This window comes from Meles meles, chromosome 8 (assembly GCF_922984935.1).
Source record: "Meles meles chromosome 8, mMelMel3.1 paternal haplotype, whole genome shotgun sequence".
NCBI lineage: Eukaryota > Metazoa > Chordata > Mammalia > Carnivora > Mustelidae > Meles > Meles meles.
In genome coordinates, this window is record NC_060073.1 from 59,439,922 (window position 1) to 59,463,078 (window position 23,157).

A 23,157-nucleotide genomic window follows, 5' to 3' on the forward strand; every position below is an offset into this window, starting at 1 on the left:
GAGGCCCTCCGCGCCGAAGTCTCGCGCCCGGGCGCGCACCTTCTGCCCTGAGGGAGGGGGCGGGGCCCTCAACCCTGCGGCCCGAAGGCCGGGCTCTTCGGGCGCTGCGAGGGAATCGAGATCGGTGGAGTCTGGGCCCTGGGGTCTCCCGTCGCAGCCTACGCGGAGGGAGCGACCATGTATCTGGTGGTACTCATTCATTTGCCCAGCGGTGATTAGGTGGGCGGGCCCTTTGCGGGGGCAGCTTCTCCCCAGCACTTCCCTTGACCGTCGTGCTGGATAGGCTTTAACTTGCCTTTGGCGTCTCCTCGGGGAAAATTTGCAGCCCGAGGTTTAGGGTGGGTGGGTCGGGAGTTTGTTAGTTTTTTAAAATAATATTTGAAAATTAAGGACGGTTTAGTGGAGTAAAAGGTTATTTCCTGTCTTCCCACGTGTTCCATGTAAAACTGGATGAGGAGAAATATGTGATTTCTAGATTACTATAGCCATAGAGACCTAAGAAATTAAGCCAGCCCCCTACCGTACGTCACGTGCAAGTTTTATAGAGAAACTGAGGTCCAGAGAAGGGACAGGATTAGCCAATACCAGATCTGATTCAGTCTAGAAATTCTTCTCCTGTATCACCCTCCCATTATTTGAAGGTTCCCTTTGGGAGTTAGGGGGGGAGCATTCGGTAGTTAGAAGCAGCCTTTGATCGCGTTTCTGATCTGGTTGGTACCACTTCTGTTTGTGTAAAGGCAGAAGCTTCATTTGCGGTACCCTAACCCAAACCATGAGAACTAAAAAGTTGGTTAAAGAATGTCAGTGATATAAATGTATTGGAAACGAAACGATAACACTATGTGTCTAGCTAATTTCTTATTCCAAATCTGAAATTTTTATTTGTGTCAGCTGCTGGGGACTCAGAAAAAAGAATCCAATTAGTGACTCATAACGTTATTGGAATAGAAAGCAGGAAATACAGATAAGACTTAGAAAATAGGCAGCGGTAAGTTTGTGGTTCTTGTACCATGGAAGTCATAGAATTCAAAGTATTTTAGTTGGATAAGGTGAGAAAATGAAACTTTGGAAGAAGAAACTAACTGGAAGAAAGAAAAGAGCAGTGATCATTCCTTGTGACAGTCTTATAAATTCAGATAGAAGTGCTTGTTAACTGGGTGACAGATGATCTGTTTACTTGGTGGAAGAAGTTAGGCTATTAAAAAAAAAACCCAGAACTTGGACAAATTGGAGGTACTGGGAAATACTTTGATTGTTATTTTTTCACTTTTCAGTAAGATTTGAGGAAATTGAGTTAAAAGTTGCCACTTTGGTCTTTTCACACTGGTCAGATCTCACTTTGTTGTTGTTTAGCTGACAAGGCAAAAACTGAAAACTAGCGTGTAAGAGCAGAAGAGTACAGTAGTCTAAACACAGAGATGTGAACAGAGTGTATTTTCTGTGACATTTTCTCAGTTCAAGCATCACCCTCTTCTGGGAAGCCTTTCCTGGCATTCTGTCTCCTGCAAGCTTCCATAACACTTATTTGATACTTCTATTTATAGCACAAATCATTTTGTATTTTAGCTGTTTATGTTATTAGACTGTGGTAAAATATATTTGTCTTTTTAAAATATTTATTTATTGAGATAGAGGGAAAGGGAGAGGGGAGAGGGAGAGAGAGAATCCAGACAGACTCCCCGCTTGTGCAAAGCTGTGTGGGGGCTCAGTCTCACAACTCTGAGATCATGACCTGAGCTGAAATCAAGAGTTGGATGCTTAACCAACTGAGCCACCCAGGAACCCCTGTCTTATCTTTGTATTCAGGTTGCTTGGCACATAGTAGGCGTTCAGTGTTTATTTGAAGGGATAAACAAATATGGACCAGCTAAACCTAAAATAGTCTATAAAAAGACACAGTATATGTGTGCTCCTGAAATATGGGGCCTAGATAAGAGGACTCATACCGTTCATATATTACATGGTGCTTTAGTACCTGACTTTATTCACGTCTACTAGCTCCTAGATAGCTAAGAGCAAATAGAACTTTTAGGGAACCAAATTCACAGCTTGGAAGAAATTGGGTATATTATTTTATTGTGATATCTTTATTGTAGCAATTAACCTACTAAGTAAGGGATAATAGTAGTGATGTATGATTTCTAACAGAGTGCCCGTCTATAATTATGCAATTTGTCGAAAGGTTAGGGGACTAAGAAATTTTTGGAGATTTAACAATATAGATAATAGAGGGGGATGCCTAGGTGGCTTAGTTGGTTAAACGGCTGCCTTCGGCTCAGGTCCTGATCCCAGGGTCCTGAGATCAAGCTCTGCATCAGGCTCCCTGCTCATTGGAGAGCCTTCTACCTCTTCCTCTCCTCCTGACTTGTGTTCTCACTCACTCTGCTCTCTGTCTCTCTCTCTAATAAATAAATCTTAGTTCGCCCCCCCCCCCCCACAATATAGGTAGTGGAGGGTAAGGCATATATATGCAGCGTTTCTTTTTTTATTTTAAAGATTTTATTTATTTGACAGAATGAGGAATCACAAGTAGGCAGAGAGGCGGGGGCGGGGGGGGGCAGGCTTCCAGCTTAGCAGAGAGCCCTATTCGGGGCTTGATCTCATGACCTGAGCCAAAGGCAGAGGCTTAACCCACTGAGCCACCCAGGTGCCCCATATACAGTGTTTCTTGAGAATTTGGTGCATTTCTTTGGGTTTGGAATTGAATCTAAGTATTTGGCATAGTAGGTCTCTAGAGAAGATTTTTCCGCCTCTGCTCCATTGACGTTTTGGGCCAGATAATTCTTTTTGTTTGGGAGCTATGTTTTGTATTGCAGGATGTTTAGCAGCGTTCCCCAAATCTACCCAACTCCCTGAGTTGTAACAGTTAGGAAGGTCTCCACATATTGTCACATGTCCACTGGAAGGCAGAATTGCCCTGATTGAAAGATCACTGCTTTTAAGAAAACATTACCAGTATTTCAGTAAAGTTGTACCTTTAACTTGCCTGATGTATGCTTGTAAAGTCACTTAATAGAGTGCATCTTTTTTTTTTTTAAGATTTTATTTATTTATTTGACAGAGAAGGAGGGGAGAGCAAGCACAAGCAGGCAGAGGGAGAAGCAGGCTCCCCACTGATCAAGGAGTCTGATGTGGGGCTCAATCCTAGGACCCTGGGATCACAACCGGAGCTGAAGGCAGCCGCTTAACTGACTGAGCTGCCCAGGTGCCCCTAATAAATTGCATCTTGTTAAAGTGTCCTTGAGGGCACCTGGGTGGCTCAGCCTTAGGCTCGGGTCATGGGTCATGGTCCCAGGGTCGTGGGATCAAGTCCCGCATTGAGCTCTCTGCTCCACAGGGAGCCGGCTTCCTCCTCTCTCTCTGCCTGCCTCTCTGCCTACTTGTGATCTCTGTCAAATAAATAAATAAAATATTAAAAAAGTGTCCTTGAAAAACCCTTAAGTTATCAAAATCTGGTATCAGGAAGCTGAAAAGCTAAGAGTCCTAGTGTCTCTTTATTTCTGTGGTATCCTCCCTTTTTCCGGGATAGAAATCAAGGTCTTGTTTGAAAGGGGATAGGCCATTGGGAAAATAAAGCAATACCTATTTTTCTTTTTGTGGAAGAGGGCAGAACAGCTTGTAGTTGAATTGATGTAATTAAATGTGGTGCTGTGGAATTCCATTATTTTTCCATTTCACTGGTAGTTATATGCATTGATCGGTGTCTTGTCCCATTGTACTGACACAGAATTGTCTTATTGAAGAGTTTGTACTTAATTCAGCGTAATTGTAGTTTTGTAGTAGAGAAATAAAAATTATTAAAATACAGCTCTAATTAGCTAAGTCATACATGAGTTTAAGCTGGTGGGTGGTGGGTAAATTGGAAGATGTGAAACTGGAGTCTGGCAGACAAATTGGGAGGAAGCTATAGCAATAGTGTAGTGTAGCAGTTCTCAAAATTTGAGATCTTTGGACTCCTTTATACTTTTAAAAATTATTGAAGATTGCAGACAGCTTTTGTTATGTAGTTTATATCTACTCGTATTTACTATACTAGAAATTAAATCTTCAAAAGATACTAACTTAAGAATAATAAACTCATTTGTTAACATAACAGTTTTATGAAAAATTACTAAAAAATTTAGTGATAAGGGTGATGGTGTTTTACATGTTTGTAAATCTTTTTGATGTCTGGCTTAGTAGAAGATCACTGGATTTGCAGATCTTTTGCATTCACAGTTGATAAGTTGTTTTGATTGAAGTATGTGAAAAAAAATCCCAGCCTCATACAGATGAGTAAACGGAGAAGAGGAATGTTTTAATAATCTTTTCAAATAATATTCTCCTTTGACACTACACTCAAACATTTCTTTATTTATTGACAGAGAAAGAAGGCATAGGCAGAGGGAGAAGCAGGCTCCCTGCTGAGCAGGGAGCCCGATGTGGGACTCGATCCCAGGGCCCAGGGATCATGACCTGAGCCAAAGGCAGACACTTCACGACTGAGCCACCCAGGCGTCCCAAACGTTTCTAAAGACTTGTTGCAATAAGGAATCTGAAGCCATATTATTACTATTTTTTAGGATTTTATTTATTTGAGGAGCACCTTGGTGGCTGGTTGAGTGCCTGCCTCCAGGTCAGGTCATGATCCTGGAACTCCAGGATCAAGCCCCACATCAGGCTTCCTGCTTAGCATGCTGCCTGGTTCTCCCTCTGCCCCTACCCCTGCTTATGCGTGCGTTCTCTCTCTCTCTCAAATAACTAAATAAGAATCTTAAAAAAAAAAAAAGATTTATTTGAGAAAGAGCATGCATGAATGCATTCAGCAGAAGGGAGGGAGGGGAAGAGGAGAAGCAGATTCCCTGCTGAGCAAGGGAGCCGGATGTGGAACTCTATCCCAGGACTCTGGGATCATGACCTGACCCAAAGCTGACTCTTAACTGCATGAGCCACCCAAGTGCCCTGAAGCCATATTATTGAACTTAGTACAGTGTTACATTTAAATTTCATTGGTTTGTCTTGCACTTTGAATGGATATTTTACTCATGCATAATTTTATGGCATCGTACATTGGTCATTAAGAAATCATTGGTTCGGGCGCCTGGGTGGCTCAGTGGGTTAAGCCGCTGCCTTCGGCTCGGGTCGTGGTCTCGGGGTCCTGGGATCGAGTCCCGCGTCGGGCTCTCTGCTCAGCGGCGAGCCTGCTTCCCTCTCTCTCTCTCTCTGCCTGCCTCTCTGTCTACTTGTGATCTCTCTCTCTGTCAAATAAATAAATAAAACCTTTAAAAAAAAAAAAGAAATCATTGGTTCACTGGGTTATGTTCCAGATGTTGACAAATTTAATTATAAAGTTGTTAACATTTCCACCCATCTCATCAGATAAGTCTTATAAGAATGAGCTGACAAGTTCATAGTGGCAGGCACAATTCTAATTTTCTTTTCAAATCTGAATAACCATAGTTTGTCATTTATTCTCTGAAGTAAAAATGGTGTTCCATGAAAAATCAGCTGGTTCAACTTTCTACTCAGGTAATCACACAGGTGTTTTTCTTTGAGATAGCTCTTGTATTTCCATGTACAGAAGTGCTTTTGAGTATTTACCATTTTCTCTCAAAGAATAATCATGGAACATTTTTAAAAATGTGTACTGAAATGTCAAGAATTAATACAATCAGTAATTTTTACAACCTCATCAAAGGCATTCACATGAAAGTGCATTTTTTGTGTGTGCTGTGTATGGCAATGAAGAATTCAGTAACTTTTATTCTGATTCATGCTCAGGCTCTAGCAGTTTTTTGTTTTTTTTTTTTTTTAATTTTTATTTATTCATTTGACAGAGAGATCACAAGTAGGCAGAGAGGCAGGCAGAGAGAGAGGAAGGGAAGCAGGCTCCCTGCGGAGCAGAGAGCCCGATGCGGGGCTCGATCCCAGGACCCTGAGACCATGACCTGAGCTGAAGGGAGCGGCTTAATCCACTGAGCCACCCAGGCGCCCCAGGCTCTAGCAGTTTTATACACCATTGCTTTTGCCCCCAGTGCTGAGGTTAGTACAGTGAAAAAAAAAGTAAATAATGCCTTCGTATTGTTAGGAACATAGTTTTGACTTCATGGACACTGAAAGAGGTCTCAAGGACTTTTAGGGGTCTTTAGACCTCATTTTCAGAATCACTAATCTAGAAAGGACAGTGATTTTTCACATCAGTTCTTTGAAAGCACTCTGCTGGTAGAATTCTACTGAACCTATTCCTCTTTACTTCGGCCAGAGCAGCTTCTGTGTTGGGTTCCATAGCTAAAAATATTTGAAAACCACTAATCAAGAGAAGAAAGAACTGACTGAATTAGGACTGTTGTTCAGGAAGGGAGCAGTTCATGCTTCATGAATGCATGTTGCACTCACTCATCACTTCATACCTTATTTCTGCATGCTCCTTTGACATAGAGACTTCTGGTGTCTGCACACCTTCTTGGTGGATTAAGCTTCTTAAGAAATAGGGGAGGGGCTCCTGGGTGGCCCAGTGGGTTAAGCCTCTGCCTTGGGCTCAGGTCATGATCTCAGGGTCCTGGGATCCAGCCCCACATCAGGCTTTCTGCTCAGCCCAGAGCCTGCTTCCCCCCCACCCCCGCCTGCCTCTCTGCCAACTTGTGATCTCTCTCTGTGTCAAATAAATAAATAAAATCTTTAAAAAAAAAAAGAAATAGATGAATGGATTTGCAGATTAAAGGTGACTTGTTGGGAATGAGACTAGAGAAGTGAGATGAGTGGAAGAGAATGATCAGAGTGACCTCAGTGTGTGTGGAGCAAGTGTTTTTTTTTTTTGTTTGTTTACAGTGGTATTTTATGGTTATATTAAATGGTCAGTAGAGGACACTGAAGTATTGTGAAATCATTTTATGTATGGTGATCCAGCTGGGCATTGAGCAGTTAAGGCTTAGAGCGAGGGGAAATTAATTTACATTTTTTTTAACAGACTTTATTTATTTATTTGAGGTAGGCAGAGAGGCAGGCAGAGAGAGAGAGAGGAGGAAGCAGGCTCCCGACTGAGCAGAGAGCCCAATGTGGGGCTTGATCCCAGCACCCTGGGATCATGACCTGAGCCGAAGGCAGAGGCTTTAACCCACTGAGCCACCCAGGCACCCCAATTTACATTTTTCTTACTAAAAGTATTATAAAAATATTTGTTGAAAAGCTAAACAAAAACTTGCTTTTGGGTGTAGAGGTTACTTTAAAAAAAATTTAAAATCTTAGGAAAATACAAGCAAACCTATTTTTGAGGAGCTCTAGCCTGAGGCATCTTTGTCCTTCAGTGTGGGCTGGATAATCCCTGTTGTTAATTGTAGACATAGAGGTCTGAAAGGTTGAATATCCTGACAAGTGCAGTTACACAGTAGCAAATGGCAGGGTTTCTTAAATTCCTTTTTAACTTTATTGAGTTAATTTTAGATTTTCAGAGAATTGCAAAGATAGTAGGTGGTGGAGAGTTTTAAATACAGATTTGTGTTACTCCAAAACTGATATACTCTTTTCACTACTTCTGTTTTTCAAATGAAGGTTATGTTAAAGGAATGAAAATGCTACTCAGCACTTCGAGGAAAGGAGCTCAATTAGATAATATAGATTATTTTAAATTAATTTACATCTTAATGGAAGAAATTAAGCAAAATCCAGATGCTTTCTACTAGAGCAGCAAACAGCTCATACACTCAAGGGGCTGGTATGACAACAAATATATTGCATAACTAAAAGCAGCTGAGAGGCATTAGTTTACGTAATCATGTTTGGAATGGGGGAGGGGAAGGGGATGTGTTTTTATACTGATAAGAGTCTGAAGGGTCTAATCTGGGACTGTGGAATAGGTGAGGCTTGAACAGCAATTTTTATTTTTTGTGTTTTATTTTTTTATTTTTTTATTTTTACATAATCTCTACACCCAGTGTGGGGCTCGAACTCAAAATCCTGAGATCAGGAGTCGCATGCTCTACCCACTGAGCCAGCCAAGCGCCCCAGATATTTTTCTCTTAAAAACATTTTATTTATTACTGGGGCACCTAGGTGGCTCAGTTGATTAAGCGTCTGCCTTCAGCTCAGGTTTTGATCCCAGAGTCCTGGAATCAAGTCCCACATCAGGCTCCCTCCTTGCAGGGAACCTGCTTCTCCTTCTCCCTGCTCATGTTCTCTCTTGCTATCACCCTCTCTCTCAAATAAATAAATAAATTTTAAAAGATTTTATTTATCGGGTCGCCTGGGTGGCTCATTGGGTTGAAGCCTCTGCCTTCAGCTCGGGTCATGATTCCAGGGTCCTGGAATCAAGCCCTGCATGGGGCTCTCTGCTCAGCAGGGAACCTACCTCCCCCTCTCTCTGTGCCTGCCTCTCTGCCTACTTGTGATTTCTGTCTGTCAAATAAATAAATAAAATCTTTTTTTAAAAAAAGTCAAAAAAATCACTTTTTAAAGATTTTACTTATTTGACAGAGAAGGAGAAGCAAGGAGCCTGGTTTGGGGTTTGATCCCAGGACACTTGGATCATGATCTGACCTGAAGGCAGACGCTTAACCGACTGAGTTATATAGGCGCCACAAGATTTTTTTTTTTTAAAGATTTTATTTATATTTATTTGAGAGATAGAGATCACAAGTAGGCAGAGAGGCAGGCAGAGAGGGAGGAGGAAGCAGGCTCCCTGCCGAGCAGAGATCCTGATGCGGGGCTCAATCCCAGGACCCTGAGATCATGACCTGAGCCGAAGGCAGAGAGGCTTTAACCCACTGAGCCACCCAGGCGCCCCCCCCCTCTTTTTTTTAAATGTAATTGCTACACCCACCTTGGAGCTCTGACTTACAGCTCCAAGATCCAAGAGTCACACACTCCCCCAACTGAGCCAGCCAGGGGCCCTGAACATCAATTTTTAGAAATAAAAAGTGAGGGGGTGCCTGGGTATCCCAGCTCAGTGAGGAGCCTGCATCTCCCTCTCTCCCTCTGCTGTTCTCCCTGCTTATACTCTGTCACTCTCTCTGTTAAATAAAGAAATGAAAATCTTTAAAAAACAAAAGAAAAAGAAAAAGGGACATAGTTTTTAGAGAAAAGCAAATGTTCTAACAAAGGAATGGCTTAATCTGGGATTGATCATAGGAAGGATACAGTGAAACAGACGATAGCAGGTGGTTTTGCTGGGATGTGATCTCTGGTGATTAAGACTAAGCTAACTTTTTGGAATTCTGCCTAACTCTCTCATCCTTTTCTATTCAAGGCAAAAAGTAACAGTTATTTTTCCATTCATTTTAACTGTGGATGATAATTCCTGTCTATTCTAGTATTTTTGTGAAGATTAGATTAGAGAATATATGAAAAAGTACTTTGTAAGCTGGGAAGTAGTACTTCATTCATCTAACAATTATTTATTGTTTTTGCTCTTTACTTAGTGTTTGGTACAACGGAACTCAGTGAAGTGGAGAGGAAAAATTACTTCCCAGTTGTGTAACTTTCTGTTGTCAGAGAGCAGCAAGCTTGCTTAGTCATTCAGTTAGTGCTTAAAAGTTGGCAATTGCTGGGTTGTTACCATGTTTCAGGGACTGCCCACCACTCTTCTGGAAGAAAACTGAGGTCGATCTTTGTTCCCAGAGTTCACAAAACGTTGAATTCACAAAAAGTTGAATGTTTATTAAGCTTCATTTGGGATAGTGGGGGAATACTGGACTACTGATGTCTGTTATTAAGACTTCCTCTTGTATCTGACAGTCTTTTTTTTTTTTTTTTTTTAAGATTTTATCTATCCATTTGAGAGAGTGAGAGCGTGTTGGGTGGGGAAGGGGCAAAGGTAGAGGGAGAAGCAGACACCCTGGTGAGCTGTGAGCCAGTCGTGGGCTCCATCCCAGGATGGGAGATCATGACCTGAGCCAAAGTCAGACATGGAATTGACTGAGACATCTGACAGTCTGAATTACTAATTAGAAGATCGAGCACAGGGCACCCCTGGGTGGCTCAGTGGTTTAAGGGCCTGACTTTTGATTTGATCTCAGCCCAGGTCTTGATCTCAGGATAGTGAGTTTAAGCCATATTTGGCTTAAAAAATACTTAAAAAGATCAGCACAAAGAACAAAGTAAATTATTTAATGGCATTATTTCTCTCTGTATAGGACTATTTCATTTTAATCTTTTCTTTCTAAATATGTCTTACCAAAAAAAAAAATTGCAGTGAGTGCAAGTACATCCATCCATAAAGGAAGTGGTTAATCTTTGCAGGAAAGTTCTTCTAGGCCAAATAAATTGTCATTCCATAAGAGCGAGCAGTTTCCTTTCTGATGATTGGAACTGCCATGTTTTCCAGAGAAGTGTCTTTTTCTCCTGATAGGGCTGGATTAATAGTGCCAAATTTTGGTTTTATAGATTTATTATATTTATAGTGAATGCAAAGTCATTTTACCTTTAGTTGCCAGTGTTCTTTCTCTAGGAGCTCTAGGCTCAATACACACAGCTAATAGTCAAAAGTAGCTTTGTGATCATGCTCAATTTCACCATTTGTAAAATAGAGATCAAAATACCTACCTCTTTGGATTCTTTTTTTTTTTTTTTTTTTTTTTAAGATTTTATTTATTTATTTGACACAGAGAGAGATCACAAGGAGACAGACAGGCAGGCAGAGAGAGAGGAGGAAGCAGGCTCCCTGCGGAGCAGAGAGCCCGATGTGGGGCTCGATCCCAGGACCCTGAGATCATGACCTGAGCCGAAGGCAGCGGCTTAATCCACTGAGCCACCCAGGCGCCCCCTTTTTTTTTTTTTTTAAAGATTTTATTTCCTCTTTGGATTCTTGGGAGGTTTATATGACATGATTTGTAAAGTGTACTTAGCCCAGTGCCTGGGACATAGTAAGAATTAAAATGTTAGCTACTATTTCAGTTTGGGACAGGTTAGTATATTTAAAAGGATAAAGGTTTGAATATGTAATATGCCTTTAAACTTTTTTTTAAAGATTTTTTAAAGATTTATTTATTTATTTATTTGACAGAGAGAGACACAGTGAGAGAGGGAACACAAGCAGGGGGAGAGGGAGAAGCAGGCCTCCCGCGGAGCAGGGAGCCCAATGCAGGGCTCCATCCCAGGACGCTAGGATCATGACCTGAACCAAACCAAAGGCAGATGCTTAACGACTGAGCCATCCAAGCTCTCCTAAACTCTTTTTTTTTTTTTTGCTATGCCTTTGAACTTAAATGGATTTAGAAGTTCCACTCACAACAATATCTGGCATTACTTTCTCCCTTTTTTTTTTAAAGATTTTATTTATTTCTTTGATAGAGATTACAAGTAGTCAGAGAGGCAGGCAGAGAGAGAGAGAGGAGGAAGCAGGCTCCCTGTTGAGCAGAGAGCCTGATGAGGGGCTTGATCCCAGGACCCTGAGACCATGACCTGAGCCACCCAGGTGCCCCTTCCTCCCTTTTTTGTAAGAGAGAGGGGGAGATCTCTAGTGTGAGTGAGGGAGGGGCAGAGTAAGATGGAATCTTAAGTAGGCTCCATGCCTGATGTGGGGCTTAGTCTCACAAACCCATCGTGACCTGAGCCAAAATCAAGAGTCACGTGCTCTGACAACTGAGCTAGACGGGCGCCCCTACATACATTTATTTATATGACAGAGAGAGAGGCACAGCGAGAGAGGATACATAAGCAGGGGAAGTGGGAGAGAGGGAGACACAGGTTTTCCCGCTGAGCAGGTAGCCCGATGTGGGGCTCAGTCCCAGGACCCTGGAATTATGACCTGAGCCGAAGGCAGACGCTTAATGAATGAGTTACCTAGCGCCCCCCCTTTTTTAATTTTTAATTTTTTAAATTTCAGTGTACCAGAATTCATTGTTTATGCACCACACCCAGTGCTCCATGCAATACGTGCCCTCCATAATACCCACCACCAGGCTCACCCAACCTCCCACCCCCCCTTCACAACCCTCAGATTGTTTTTCAGAGTCCATAGTCTCTCATGTTTCGTCTCCCCCTCCAATTTCCCCCAACTCCCTTCTCTCCATCTCCCCATGTCCTCTGTGTTATTTCTTATGCTCCACACATAAGTGAAACGATATGATAATTGACTCTCTCTGCTTGATTTATTTCACTCAGCATAATCTCTTCCAGTCCAGTCCATGTTGATACAGAAGTTGGGTATTCATCCTTTCTGATGGAGGCATAATACTCCATAGTGTATATGGACCACATCTTCCTTATCCATTTGTCCGTTGAAGGGCATCTTTGTTCTTTCCACAGTTTGGCGACCGTAGCCATTGCTGCTGTGAACATTCCCCCCCTCCCTTTTTTTAATGGGAGAATAGAGTTAGTACAGATTATCTGCATCCTCTAGATATTTTTTGTTGTTGTTGCTGCTGGTAATAGAAGAAATAAACATGAGGAATAAGTTTGGGACCTTGAATTCTTTGCCCCATATATCATTTACCTTCCTTTCTCCATAGGCAACCATTTTCATGTATTTTTTCCAAGTCTTCCCTTTTACTCTACTGTGTATATACATATCAATAAATAAGAGTGCATTTTCTTTTCTTTTTTATATAATCTGCCAAATGTATCTTTTTGCAGTTTGCTTTTTTTCATTAAACATCTTTTACTTGAAATAACTCTCTAAGGTAACTTTGTCCAAATGTTCTGATGGTGTCCTATTCTTGATACCATATCCTGGGTACATCTATAGTAGAGTGCTCTGATTTACTTCTTCAGTTGGATAATTTAAGACCTCTGTCTAATGAACTGATAAGTATATTTATTTATGCTTATTATATGAGGGAAGCTGAGCTTTGGTTGTAAAATACAAGGCCAGATAGGATAGGTACACAAATACCTATTCTTACCTGTGTACCTTATTTTTTTTTTTTAAAGATTTTATTTATTTATTTGACAGAGAGAGATCACAAGTAGATAGAGAGGCAGGCAGAGAGAGAGAGAGAGAAGCAGGCTCCCTGCGGAGCAGAGAGCCTGATGCGGGACTCGATCCCAGGACCCTGAGATCATGACCTGAGCTGAAGGCAACGACTTAACCCACTGAGCCACCCAGGCGCCCCTTACCTGTGTACCTTATTTATCTTGGTCCTCATTTCCTTTCTTGTCTTTCTAGTCCGCCAAGGTCCAGTTCACATTCTGAATCCCCACAAATTTTTCCTCATATTTCCTGCTCACATTCTAATTTTTACTTCCTGTTGGGCTTCCTGGCACTTACTGCTTTTCCAGTTTTAAACATGTGGGTCCTTTCTCTGATTATATCAGAAATTACAAACTCAAAATCTGTTGGAGTCAGGCAGCTGATGGAAATGAGTGATGCTGGTGGACATTGTGGCACATTGGAGATTACGCTTTACCAAAGTTGGGGGAGGGCAGTTGCTACTAAACTCCAGACTATTACTAAATGATTAGAGTCCCTAGTTTGCTTAATCATTAGGTTTTTTTATGAGAGGCCCAAAATCTGTTTTTTTGACATAGCCCTATTTTAAATGTTATCAGCTAGTTTGTGATAATATATACACATACATAAACATTTCTGCATACATGCATACATATATATGTGAAATATACCATATATATAACAGACCAAACAACTTTTTGCTTTGTATTCAGCCATTTTGTGATCTCTTCCTTTTTCCAACCTCTTAATTAAATGAAAAATTCTACCAAGAGTCTTCCTTTCATGGTATCCTTTTGTTCTGAGAATTCATCACACTTGATTTTAAGTAAGAAGTTACTTCTAAAATAACTTGATCAGGGGCATCTAGTGGCTCAGTGGGTTAAAGCCTCTGCCTTCTGCTCAGGTCATGATACCAGGGTCCTGGGATCCAGCATCGCATTGCATCGCATCACATTGTGCATCTGCGCATCGGGTCTCTGCTCAGCAGGGAGTCTGCTTACCCCCGTCTCTCTGTCTGCCTCTCTATCTACTTGTGATCTCTGTCTGTCAAATAAATAAAATCCTGAAAAAAAAAATAACTTGATCATACAGCCTTTGTTTAAAAAAACACATTAGTGGTTATCGTCATTAGTTTAAGATTTATTTATTTATTTGACAGAGATCACAAGTAGGCAGAGAGGCAGACAGAGAAAGGGGGGGAAACAGGCTCCCTGCTCAGCAGAGAGCCCGATGTGGGGCTTGATCCTAGGACCCTGAGATCATGACTGAGCCGAATACAGAGGCTTAACCCACTGAGCCACCCAGGCGCCCCTATTCTTTCTTCTTTATGACCTTTTAAACATTTCTTTCTGTAGCTCACTTTACTGTAATAATGTAGTACATAATGTACATAACATATAAAATATGCATTAACTATGTTATTGATAAGGCTTCTATCTAACAGGTTATTAGGTACTTAAGTTTTGGGGGTGCCAGAAGTATTGTTTAAAGGTCAACTGTATATGTTTCAGATCCTTTTTTAGTTTCTGGGATAGTAAACCAATGATACTGTTTATCCTGGAGAAGTTCATTGTGTATTGGGGAGGGTTGGAGTTTTTGAAGGTTGAGCTCCTTGGGAAGCAGACTCTGAGTTAGAGATAGTCTTGCATGAGTTTTATTACAGTGTTTTGAGATAACCACCTTGGGAGAGAAGGGGAATGGGCTGAGGGAGAAATTGAGTTGTGATATTATCTTTTTTTTTTTTTTTTAAGACTTTATTTGACAGACAGAGATTACAAGTAGACAGAGACAGGCAGGGAGAGAGGAGGAAGCAGGCTTCCTGCTGAGCAGAGAGCCTGATGTGGGGCTCAATCCCAGGACCCTGGGCTCATGACCTGAGCTGAGGGCAGAGGCTTTAACCCACTGAGCCAACCCAGGTGCCCCGAGTTGTGATATTATTTTAATGAAGGCCTCAGCAATCCTGTGGAGAATGTGAAGCTGGAAGCATCCTTTAGAATTAGCTTAAGTTGGAGTGAAGGGGCCTCATTTTGCATGTGGGCTATCCTTGGAAGAGGATATGATACTGAGTAAGGCAACTTTTCAGTGGAGGCAGTTCTGAAAAGGATCAGTAGCTGAGGGTTATCTTTTTGGTAGTACTTTGCACCAGCTGGGACTACAGATCCTTCTCTCTTACAGGGAGATCTGTGTAGTTGGTATTATCACACTGTCCACCATAAAGAGTCAGAGTCAGGATGAATACTTATAAACAAATCATCATGTGCTGTGTAAGCTTGGAGGAATGACTTGACTCATTGCTAGAAGGAGCTATGAAAGCTTATGGAAGGGATGACATTTGAGCTTGAGCTAGGATTTTTGTTTTTTAAGATTTTATTTGAGAGAGAGAAAGCATACGTGCACACATGAGAGGGGAAGGAGCAGAGGGAAAGAGAGAGAATCTCAGGCTGACTGTCCTCTGAGTGTGGAGCCTGAGATGAGGACCTGAACCAAAGCCAAAAGATGGATGCTCAACCGACTGAGCCATCCAGGCATCCCCTGGGCTAAGTTTTGAAGAAAGAATTAGTAGGTTTAGAAGGGGAAAGTGTAGAGAATGGGACATCTTTCATTGAGTCGCTGACATTTCATAGCGTAGTCAAGAAAATGATTTGTTTAAAGGGCAAAGGGTTAACCATTCATTAGCCATTCTTCAGTTTCTAGCAATTATGATAAAAATCGTGAAGCTGTTTCCAAAATCTTGGTTTGTTTCCATGGTGATAATTTAAAAAAAAAAAAAAAAGCAAACTTAAATCCCAGAATGCTTAGGCTAGAGACTGAGCCAAGCCCATCATGGCCAGAACCCCAAAAAGATAGGCTGAACTTGAGTGAGAACCTTTTTTTCCCAAGAGTCCAAATTGGACTTGGTCCCCACGTTGTCCCTTGTGCTTAGGTCTGGAACAGATGCAATGAATTTCTTTAATACTGAACATGTTCTTTCTTTGTTGCTTAGTATGTTCCCTCCTAGGCTTGAGGATGTCCATGGGAAGTCAGAAGATAGATTAAACTGGGGCCCTACCACTTACTACTTCTTTGATCTTGGGAGGCTCGGTAAACACTCGATCCTCTTTTCTCATCCTTAAAATACAGATAGTGATGCATAATAACATCATTTTAGGATTGTTGAGATAATGTATAAAAGCTAATAAACCATTAGGTTTTTCCTAGGATATTTTATTACTATTTAGAATCCCTTATGAAATATATGTGATGTTAGGTTTTTATGTTAGGATAAGATTTTTAAATTTATGTTTTTTAAGATTTTTTTAATTTGAGAGAGTGAGTAAGAAGAGAGCATGAACAATGGAGGAGCAGAGGGGGAGGGATAAGCAGACTGTGAGATGAGCACAGAGCCCAGAGAGGGGCTTGACCTCATGATTCTGAGATCATAACCTGAGCCAAAAATCAAGAGTCAGACACTTAACCAAGTGAGCCACCCAGGCGCTCCAGGATAAGGTTTTTTAAAAGTAAGATTTATTTATGTATCTTAGTGTGTGCCCTAGAGGGAGCAGTGGAAGGGGCAGAGGGAAAAGGAAAGAGAATCTCAGGCTGACTCCCCACTGACTGGGGAGCCCAGCATGGGTTCAATCTCATGACTCATGAGATCATGACCTGAGCCTAAATCAAGAGTTGGATGCTCAATTTACTGTGCCACCCAAGTGCTCCTGTTAGGATAAGAATTTTAAATTTTTTTTTTTTTTTTTTTTAGATTTTATTTATTTATTTGACAGAGAGAGAGAGAGAGATCACAAGTAGGCAGAGAGGCAGGCAGAGAGAGGGGGGAAGCAGGCTCCCTGCTAAGCAGAGAGCCCCACGCGGGGCTCGATCCCAGGACCCTGAGATCATGACCCGAGCTGAAGGCAGAGGCTTAACCCACTGAGCCACTCAGGCGCCCTAGGATAAGAATTTTAAAAAAGCAAATTTTGATTGTTAGGAGCTATGGATTTGGTCTGTAGAACCTAGTTCCCAAATTAACACTAAAATCTTTAATATAAGGGTGAATGTCACAGACAAAAAACTATTACTTAGCTTCTGAATCCTGACACATTGCTGTATAGATGTCAGATGTACATGAACAGATTGTTGGTTATGGGGATGAATAAGAAAATGGATGGCAAATTTAGTGTTTAGTCCTTACAGTTTCTGCTGTGCTGATGATGGGTCAAAAAATGTAGTCAACAGAGAGTGAAGTGGATGTGATAGGGCTGTTGCTCAAGACAGCAGTATGAGAGAGATTGCAGTCAAAATGAAATCGTCTAGACATCTGACCCATAGCACAACTGTCAATTCCAAATGAACTGTTGAAAAACAAATACATAGGTAGACCATAGAGGTCTAGACTTCTTCGTCTAAGTACTTCCAAGAATATTTTCCCTGGAAAGGAAAGTTGCCAGTTAATAGGGGAAAGGCTCAATCTGTACTTAATGACACCTGTTAAGTTGAGAAGGCAGGAAACTCCAAGCAGATCTCATTACTAAAAGAGAAATGATGATTACATGAAATATAGCCTCTGGTTCCAAGAGAATGCATTACAGTCACTTGAAGAGCCTTTCAAAATACAAATGTCTACATCCCAACCCTGGACATTAATTAATTTGGTCCTATCTCTAGAATGGGGCCTGGGGGAGGGGCGGTTATTTTGAAAAGCCTGCTAACTAATTCTGATGTGGCTCTCTTGAACTACTGGTTTCAGTGAGCTTTGTTTAATTGGAATTAGTAAATTCCCAGATGTTGGGATAAAGAACTAAGTGTTGGAGCTTTTTCCTAGGGGAGTTTAGTGGGCAGAATGTTGATTTTTATAAAACCCTTAGGTATTTAGGGACAGCTTCATCTTTTCCAGCGTTGCACAAAATGTTTTGGTTATTAGAATGACTGAAAGTACTAAAGGGTAACTCAAATATTGTGGGGAGCATCTCTAAGTGTTTAATTCTATTATACAAGTGCAGTATGATTTTACTAGAAGAAAAAAACTGTTCCATCATGTTTATATAATAGAAAAATCATCCTGCCTATTACAAAATCCAGATAAGCATGATTGGCTATTTTCTGAGATTTTTATATTAAAAGCACAAAGTTTACTCAGTATTTTCTTGTCTGCTGGCTGATAAGAGGTAGCAGATAACCTTAAGTTTAAGGAAAATTTATCAGGGACAGTGTTTACTTTTTAAAAATTAACATATAATATATAATTTGCTTCAGGGGTATAGGTGGAGAGTGTTTACTTTTGAATAGACTATCTTTAACTTGTCTTTTATGCAAATCTGGGGAGGGGCATAAATCAAGCTTGTATTTGTTGGAACACTTTGGTCCAACTCATTAAGTGCATAGTTTCAATATTGGAGAGGAGTCATTCATATGAGTTGGGGGATTTTCACCAAAGATTTTCTGTAATGTTCCCAGACAAAGATAGGTAAGTAGGGGACCATAAAGAATGGTCTTAAGAAGTTATTTCAAAGAGAATGTCAGGGCACTAGAATCTCGGATTTGGAGATGGGAGGAGGGACATACATAGTTTAAAGAACATTTACCATTACAGCATTTTATATACCCCCTCCCCCAAATAGGGCCCAAAAACTTTTTATAATGCAAAATACAGCCTGACAACAATTTTACCTTCTCAGGTGGTTGTGATAGCAGAATATCATTATAATTTTTAATCAGTATTGTGGATAACCTCCTAGGTCTGGCATATGGACCCAAAATTTTCATTAGAAGGGAACTTTAAAAAAGTTTAAAAAACCAAAAATATTGTTTTAAAGGGATGATTGTTGGTGAGATCTGAAGTTTAACCTTAAATTATGGTACCAGTAATTCAGCTCAATTTTAGAAGGCCTTTTATTATATAGAGTTTTAGGATATTGAATGAGAGTGAACATTATGCTGTAGTTTGGATGGGACTAAACTCGTACAGTGACATTTTCTGAAAGAATTAGTTTGTATTCTGTGGTCCTTAAAAGGTAACAATTTTTTCTTCTTTCAGCTTGCTGAAGCAAAGACTCATTTTGAAGATGTTTAATAAGTCATTTGGAACACCCTTTGGGGGTGGCACTGGTGGCTTTGGCACAACTTCAACATTTGGGCAGAGTAAGTTTTATAAAACAAGGGGAGAAACTTAAGCTATTCTTACTAAGAACAAATCCATTCTGGTGTCTGAAATAAAAAACACAGGAAATAACAAGTACTGGCGAGGGTATGGAGCAAAATGAACCCTTCCTTGCCCGCTCTTGGTGGAAATGCAAACTGGTGCAGCCACCGTGGAAAATAGTGTGGAGGTTCCTCAGAAAATTAAAAATAGAATCAGCATACAATCTAGTAATTCCGCTACTGGGTATTTACCCAAAGAAAACCAAAATACTAATTAAAAAAGAAATGTGCACCCCTATGTTATTGCAGCATTATTGGTAAGGTATGGGAACAACCCAAGTGTCCATGGACTGATGAATGGATAAAGATGTGGTATATATACAGTGGAATATTAATCATAAAGACTGAGATTCTTTTTTTTTTTAAAGATTTTATTTATTTATTTGACAGACATCACAAGTAGGCAAAGAGGCAGGCAGAGAGAGAGAGAGGAGGAAGTAGGCTCCCCACTGAGCAGAGAGCCCGATGCGGGGCTCAATCCCAGGACCCTGAGATCATGACCTGAGCTGAAGGCAGAGGCCTTAACCCACTGAGCCACTCGGTGCTCCAAGACTGAGATCTTAATGTTTGTATCAACATGGGTGGATCTAGGGGGTATAATCCTAAGTGAAATAAGTGAGAGAAAGACCTATACTCATATGTGGAATTCAGAAAGAAAACAAATGAACAAAGAAAAAAGATATGAAGAAACAGACTCTTAAATACAGATTCTGAAACTCTGAAACAATGTAACACTGTTAATTATACTTGAATAAATTTTTTTTAAAGATTTTGTTTATTTATTTGACAGCAGAGATCACAAGTAGGCAGAGAAGCAGGCATAGAGAGAGGAGCAAGCAGGCTCCATGCTGAGCAGAGAGCCTGATGCGGGGCTCGATCCCAGGACCTGGGATCATGACCTGAGCTGAAGCAGAGGCTTTAACCCACTGAGCCGCCCAGGCGCCCCAACTTGAAACATTTTTAAAAAGAAAAAAATCATTCTGATAGTTTAGATAGGAATTTTATTCATACTTTGGTCTTACAACAAATTCTCTTTGATAAATAACTGGATAAGATCTTGTTAGAATTTTATAAGAAATAGAAATAAATTTGGAGTTTTCATGGTTTTTTGATTATTCATAGAAGGTACTTGATATATATATATAAGTTACATATGTGTATATATATATATATATTTTTTTTTAAGAGAGCATGTGCATGAGCCTTGGGGGGAGTTGGGGGAGGGGCAGAGAGAGAATCTTTTTTTTTTTTCTTTTCTTTTCTTTTCAAGATTTTATTAGAGAAAAGGCACCAAGGCGTGGGGTAGGGGCAGAGGGGAGAGGGAGAAGCAGACTCCCCACTGAACAGGGAGTCTGACAAGAGGCTCAATCTCAGCACTCTGAGATCATGACCTGAGCTGAAGCCAGATGCTTAAGGGACTGAGCCACCCAGGGGCCCCTTCTTTGTTTTGTTTTGTTGTTTTCAAAGAATGTATTTCCTGTCATTAAACTATGGAATTAGAATCTTGGTTGGAACTTGAACATGTGTATTCTGGTCTTTCTTATACACTCCCGTGAATAAGGATCATTCATCCCAGAGACTCTGGAATATATAATTCCTAGAGAGAATTTAACACTTTTAAAGTTTGATGACTTTGCTTTTGTCTGTAGCTCAAGATCATTAGTTACCTTGGCACTCTTTTTTTTTAAAACCCATTAACATCTATAACTTTATTGAAAAGTCACACCTCTTCACTTTGTTTTTTTCTCCTGGAACAATGAATAAAATGTTTGGCTTAGGGCGCCTGGGTGGCTCAGTGGGTTAAGCCGCTGCCTTCAGCTCAGGTCATGATCTCAGGGTCCTGGGATCGAGTCCCACATCGGGCTCTCTGCTCAGCGGAGAGCCTGCTTCCCTTCCTCTCTCTCTGCCTGCCTCTCTTGTGATTTCTCTCTGTCAAATACATAAATAAAAACTTTAAAAAAAAAAAAAGTTTGGCTTAATTTTAACTGTAATTTGTAGTCTGATGGAACTTTGAAAAAATGATTTTCAGATTAGACCAGTTATCCTGTTCAAACACAGAATATTAAGAAATACTAAGATCCTTTCCAGTGGGTCACCTGATTTAGATTTTATTTTGACTCTGGATTTTCCTTTTTCAGACACTGGCTTTGGCACTACTAGTGGAGGAGCATTTGGAACATCTGCATTTGGTTCTAGCAACAATACTGGAGGCCTCTTTGGAAATTCACAGACCAAACCAGGTAGGGATTTTACTTGGAATATGGTTGGTTTATTCTTAGCTGGTATAGGACTTCATTTAGTGGTTCCAGTCCATATATTTAACTGTTTTTTTCCTCTCCATCTTGCCAGGAGGATTATTTGGTACTAATTCATTTAGTCAGCCAGCTACCTCCACAAGCACTGGCTTTGGGTTTGGCACATCAACAGGAACATCAAATAGCTTGTTTGGAACTGCAGGTACAGGGACCAGTCTCTTCTCATCCCAGAACAATGCCTTTGCACAAAATAAACCAACTGGCTTTGGAAGTAAGTAAGACATCATTGGACTTTTGCATCTAATAATTTGATTTGCTTATTGAATGTACTCCCTCTTTTTCTTTTCCCTGTGTTCATTTACCCCCTTTCTCCACCAGGTGGCAAAAACATTGGGGAGAGGAAAACCTCAGAATGTATTGAAAAGTTTAATAGGCTGGAAAGGAGGGGGCTACATTGCTCCAAGATTGAAAATCTAAGAAGCACTAGTATTCAAGGGATATGTAGAGGAAGAGTCTCCTGACATAGAATGACCAGAGAGTGGATGAAAAGCCAGGCCAGAGTAATATCATAGGTGTTAAGACAGGAGAAATTCAAGGAGGAATGCACATATTCCTTCATATTGTACTGCAGGGGCACCTTCTTCTTGCCTCTCTTTCACATTGGGTATAAGAGACTAAAGCAGGAATAACATACTAGATGTGACATGGTTGCTCTTCCATTCCTCATCCATGGCAGATGTTTTGTTTAAGTAGGCTCATGGAACCCAGTATGGGGCTTGAACTCACGACCCTGAGATCAAGACCTGAGCTGAAGTCAAGAGTCGGACACTTAGCCAACTGAGCTACCTAGATAGCAGATGTTTTTAATTGATTGTTTCAAGTCTAAATGTGGCTTGGGGATAATTCACACAGTACTTTGAGGTAACCACTACTAGTTGAACAGGTGTTCCCTGTGAGTTGATGCATTCCCAGTGCAAAAGTGTAGCAGAATGAATGTTAGCCAGCTATCACTGTTTCACAGAGGGAAAGTTGTGGGGTATTGAACTATTTAACCATGACAATGTAAAATGCAGTCTAACTTGCTAATTCAAAAGAGATGTGGCTGTTTACTTGAAACCATACATTAGAACATGTTTTTAGAAAAGAAATAGCAGTTTGCCAGTATGAAATCAGACTCCTCTTAAATTGGTAATTAGGATATCATTTACTATTAAATACTGGCAGATAACGTTATTGCTTACTGACATTTCTGCACCTTATGTATAACTTCTTGAGAAGTAATATCTCTCTTTGAAAAATACATTCCTTAGATAACAGTTAAATTCACTTTATGTAATTTTTTGAAATTCAGCTTCTTGGAAAAGTAAGGCAATCAGAGGATTTATTCTAAGAAATAATCAACATGCCTACTAATTTTTCCATATAATTTTACTGGGCAAAATTTCATAGTAATCTGTTTGGTTACCCTAAATAGGATCATTTGTGTGTTTTGAACTTCTTGGTTTTGTTTAGGTGTTTGTATTAATGTATGTAAATAAAATATACAGTGACCCCTGTTGAAGTCTGTTGTGATGTTTTCAGAAAGACAAGTTCATTCAGCATGTAGTCTTTTAAAAAAAGGAGAAACGAGATAAAATTTATGATGAAATAGAGTACCATTTCTTTTCACTTGTCTTCCAGATTTACCCAGCAAGAACTTTATAGACACTTAGCTGACAAAGGGATTCAGATTTTATTTCACTTCAGAGTTGGAAGCCTAGAATTATGTATGTGTCTGTGTGAAACATATTTGAAGGTACTTGCTAGGGAGATTTGAAAGAGAGAATTTGAGAATGTGAAAGTAATGCTGCTGTGGCACCACAGCCC

General features: G+C 40.4%; 1 protein-coding gene across 8 annotated transcripts in view; it reads left to right on the plus strand.

Moving 5' to 3' along the window:
- NUP98 (nucleoporin 98 and 96 precursor) overlaps positions 1 to 23,157 on the plus strand; it is a 124,505-nt gene that overhangs the window by 264 nt on the left and 101,084 nt on the right. For 6 of the 8 annotated variants that reach the window (XM_046014928.1, XM_046014929.1, XM_046014921.1 and 3 more), the window contains exons 2-4: positions 18,873 to 18,976; positions 21,175 to 21,276; positions 21,386 to 21,562. In XM_046014928.1, the coding sequence (XP_045870884.1) occupies positions 18,901 to 18,976; positions 21,175 to 21,276; positions 21,386 to 21,562 (355 nt within the window). In that variant the 5' untranslated portion in view covers positions 18,873 to 18,900. Of the gene's footprint in view, positions 1 to 76; positions 220 to 18,872; positions 18,977 to 21,174; positions 21,277 to 21,385; positions 21,563 to 23,157 lie in introns of those variants that run through there. The other 2 variants (XM_046014922.1, XM_046014923.1) reach the window with 2 other exon arrangements.